The sequence below is a fragment of the Xyrauchen texanus genome, chromosome 3 (genome assembly GCF_025860055.1).
Source record: "Xyrauchen texanus isolate HMW12.3.18 chromosome 3, RBS_HiC_50CHRs, whole genome shotgun sequence".
Lineage (NCBI taxonomy): Eukaryota > Metazoa > Chordata > Actinopteri > Cypriniformes > Catostomidae > Xyrauchen > Xyrauchen texanus.
Window position 1 is genome coordinate 4,355,551 of NC_068278.1, and position 3,152 is coordinate 4,358,702.

The 3,152-nt window shown below is 35.5% G+C and overlaps 1 protein-coding gene across 1 annotated transcript in view; it reads left to right on the forward strand.

Annotated features, from left to right (window-relative positions):
- The first annotated feature begins 1,006 nt into the window (after nucleotides 1-1,006).
- LOC127630977 (ADP-ribosylation factor-like protein 3) overlaps nucleotides 1,007-3,152 on the forward strand; it is a 4,730-nt gene continuing 2,584 nt past the window's right edge. The window contains exons 1-5 of the mRNA XM_052108908.1: nucleotides 1,007-1,040; nucleotides 1,666-1,809; nucleotides 2,677-2,793; nucleotides 2,993-3,043; nucleotides 3,129-3,152. The exon at nucleotides 3,129-3,152 is cut by the window's right edge and continues 162 nt beyond it. Coding sequence (XP_051964868.1) covers nucleotides 1,038-1,040; nucleotides 1,666-1,809; nucleotides 2,677-2,793; nucleotides 2,993-3,043; nucleotides 3,129-3,152 — 339 coding nt within the window. The 5' untranslated portion in view covers nucleotides 1,007-1,037. The remainder of the gene's footprint in view (nucleotides 1,041-1,665; nucleotides 1,810-2,676; nucleotides 2,794-2,992; nucleotides 3,044-3,128) is intronic.

The window sequence follows — 3,152 nt, forward strand, 5'->3', positions numbered from 1 at the left end:
ATGCTGCCTGATGGCCTCAGAGAATTGACTCAATTGAAATACAGATATACAGTAATACTATTTTGTCATGGAAGGTGGAGTTTTGGCTATTCAGGGCAAGACAGTCATACTTTGTGTCAGGAGACAAAGCAGGTAAGCTTTTGGCTAGATAAATAAATCAGAGAGAGTCTTTTTTTACCATTCCCTCAGTGAAATCTGCTATATATATAATTTTTGTGTGTGTTTAATACACAAAAGGTAATAGTGAGGGTTAATGTTGATTCTGTGTATATATGTTATGTTATGTTCAATATGTGAATCAATAAAAAATTGTTAATCTGAAAAAAGCGCTATACAAATAGAAATGACTACATATTGAACTTATTTCGTTAAAATTCTTAATGAAAAATTCCAAAAGAAAACTTCCCAAATAAGTCCTGTGCTATGTAGGTAAACATATTTAGATGTATTGTTTAGTTGTTTGGCGCCAAACGGTCGAAGAGTTTAATAGAATTTGAATACAATTTACAATTGGAATTCTATTTTATATTTATTTATTTAGTTATTTATTTGTATAAAATATCTCAAACGTATATTACCCTAATAAAATAGTCTTGTATCATAAAAGGGATATTTTAATGAGTATTTTAAAATTCGTGTGATGTCATAAATTCTAAAGGTTAAATAATTTTATAGAGTTAATGAAAAAAAAATTTCATTTAAGTTTTGTGGTATGCTTATGATATCTGATTATGTATATTTGTGGCTTCTTAATGTGAACAATGCTACATTCCGAATATCAATCTAACTTTACCGCTGCTCGTAATTTAAGTATCATACCATATTTTAAATCTCCGTATTGATGTATTCAAGGGATTATAAACATTTGTGCTATTTTTGAATTAATAAAAATACGTTTCTGTGAACTATTAAACTATTTCCAAAAATGTTTAGCAAATGTAATGGATTTGCCCTGGGAATAAGGGCATCGTTCCCGTGCGTCACCCGGATGACGTCAAATCCGTGACCTGCGAGACAGCGGGAGCGCGCACTGAGGAATGGTGAGTCTCTCTCTTATAAACACACTTCAACACACACTCATTTCATGAACACACTCCTGCAGTTTGTCATTCAGTTGATTTGGATTTTCATCTATCAGTTCTTCTAACGCTTGTGTTAATTATGAAACCCGTTTATTCGCTATTAGAAGAGACTCGTATAGACATTATTTATAAAGAATAGCATTTATTATAGATTTAACCGTTTATTATTGTTCATTAAAATAATTATAAGGTTGTCTTGCGTGTTTCTCGTTTGCAGATTTTGGGACAATGTTACTTTTAAGTATTTATTATGTATTTTACGAGTTTTATCTATAGAATTTAACATAAATCACATTGCACTTTTTAGAAATATCAATACAGTGTATTAGATACTTTATATATAAAAACAAACAAATAATACACGTTAAGTGCATAATTAAGGTTATTAAGTCACAGTGTCATGTGGCACAGAATCTGGCTACTTTATTGTTATGTTAAATATGTGTCAATCCTGAACAAAGCTGGTGATTGGTTGGTCAAATCAGAGTCTCGTGTGATTGGTTCAGGACTCTGTTGGACTTTCTCCATTGGTCAGGATGATGTCAAGAACTGTAGTCTCTGATGGTGTTTTATTTTGTGTCAGGGTTTACTGGCTGTGTTGAGGAGACTGAAGAACTCACCTGAGCAGGAGGTTCGAATCCTGCTGCTGGGTTTGGACAATGCGGGTAAAACCACCCTGATCAAACAGCTGGCATCAGAAGACATCAGCCATATCACTCCCACACAGGTCAGTTAGCACACATAATAACAACATATCAGATATATACATATCTATCTGACTGTCTGTCTGTCATTATTTAGTGCACCCTAGCAACTCAGGCTGGCAAGTAGCCTTTTGAGTATCACCCTGGTAACTTCCTAGCAACCACATGGGATTACCCTATCAACCAAGTAACAAAACAAATATCTCTGCAGCAGAACATTTTATACACTTCTGGGCTGGCTCATTTGAATCAGACTGGCAAGGAGACTTTGAGTCACCCTGGTAACTGCCTAGCAACCAAATGGGATCTATCTATCTATCTGTCTATCTATCTGTCTGTCTGTCTGACCGATCAGGCTTTTTCAAGCCAACCTAACGTTAGTCCACAAACTTTTTTTATCTAGTTATTCCTGTTGTATGAATTCTATTATCAGTTTTTCTCAGTACTGATGTAACTGAGTATGAAGTGGTGGTGGCTTAGTGGACTAAAGCACATAACTGGTAATCAGAAGGTTGCTGGTTTGATCCCCACAGTCACCACCATTGTGTCCTTGAGCAAGACACTTAACTCCAGGTTGCTCCGGGGGGGATTGTCCCTGTAATAATTGCACTGTAAGTCACTTTGGATAAAAGCGTCTGCCAAATGCATAAATGTAAATGTAACTGAGATACTGAAAAGACCAATTATTTTGAATTGTTGCATTTTGTTTTAAATACCCTAGAACCAAAATCTTTTTTTTTTATATCCAGATCACGAAACATGATTGAAGTCACTTATGACACTGCTTACTTAGTCTTTTACTGACCAGCCCAAATCTCCGCTCTCATGAGCTCTGTGTGTGTATTTTATTCAGCCTGATGATTTGCACCTGTTGATGTGTTTCTAAACAGGGTTTCAACATCAAGAGTGTGCAGTCTCAAGGGTTCAAATTGAAAGTGTGGGACATCGGTGGACAACGCAAGATCAGACCATACTGGAGAAATTACTTTGAGAACACAGATCTCCTGGTGCTTATCATGTCCTACGAAGAACAAACACATTTACTAAAAGAGATGTAGTTGATTATTACATTTTGCCCAAATGGCCTCTTGATCTTTAAGTTGGATTCATTCAGTATTATTTTAGTCATTACGAAATTCAAACATGCAACTAATCACTTCATGAAAATATTTCCAGATTGTGCTAATGATGGTTGATATATTACAGATTTATGTGATTGACAGTGCAGACAGAAAACGCTTTGATGAAACAGGACAGGTAAGATGTTCACTGTGAATCTGTTCTGGAGTCTCTTATCTTCACTGGTTCTGACTGTATTTGTGTTACACACACGAATGATCAGGAGCTGTGTGAGCTGCTCGAGGAG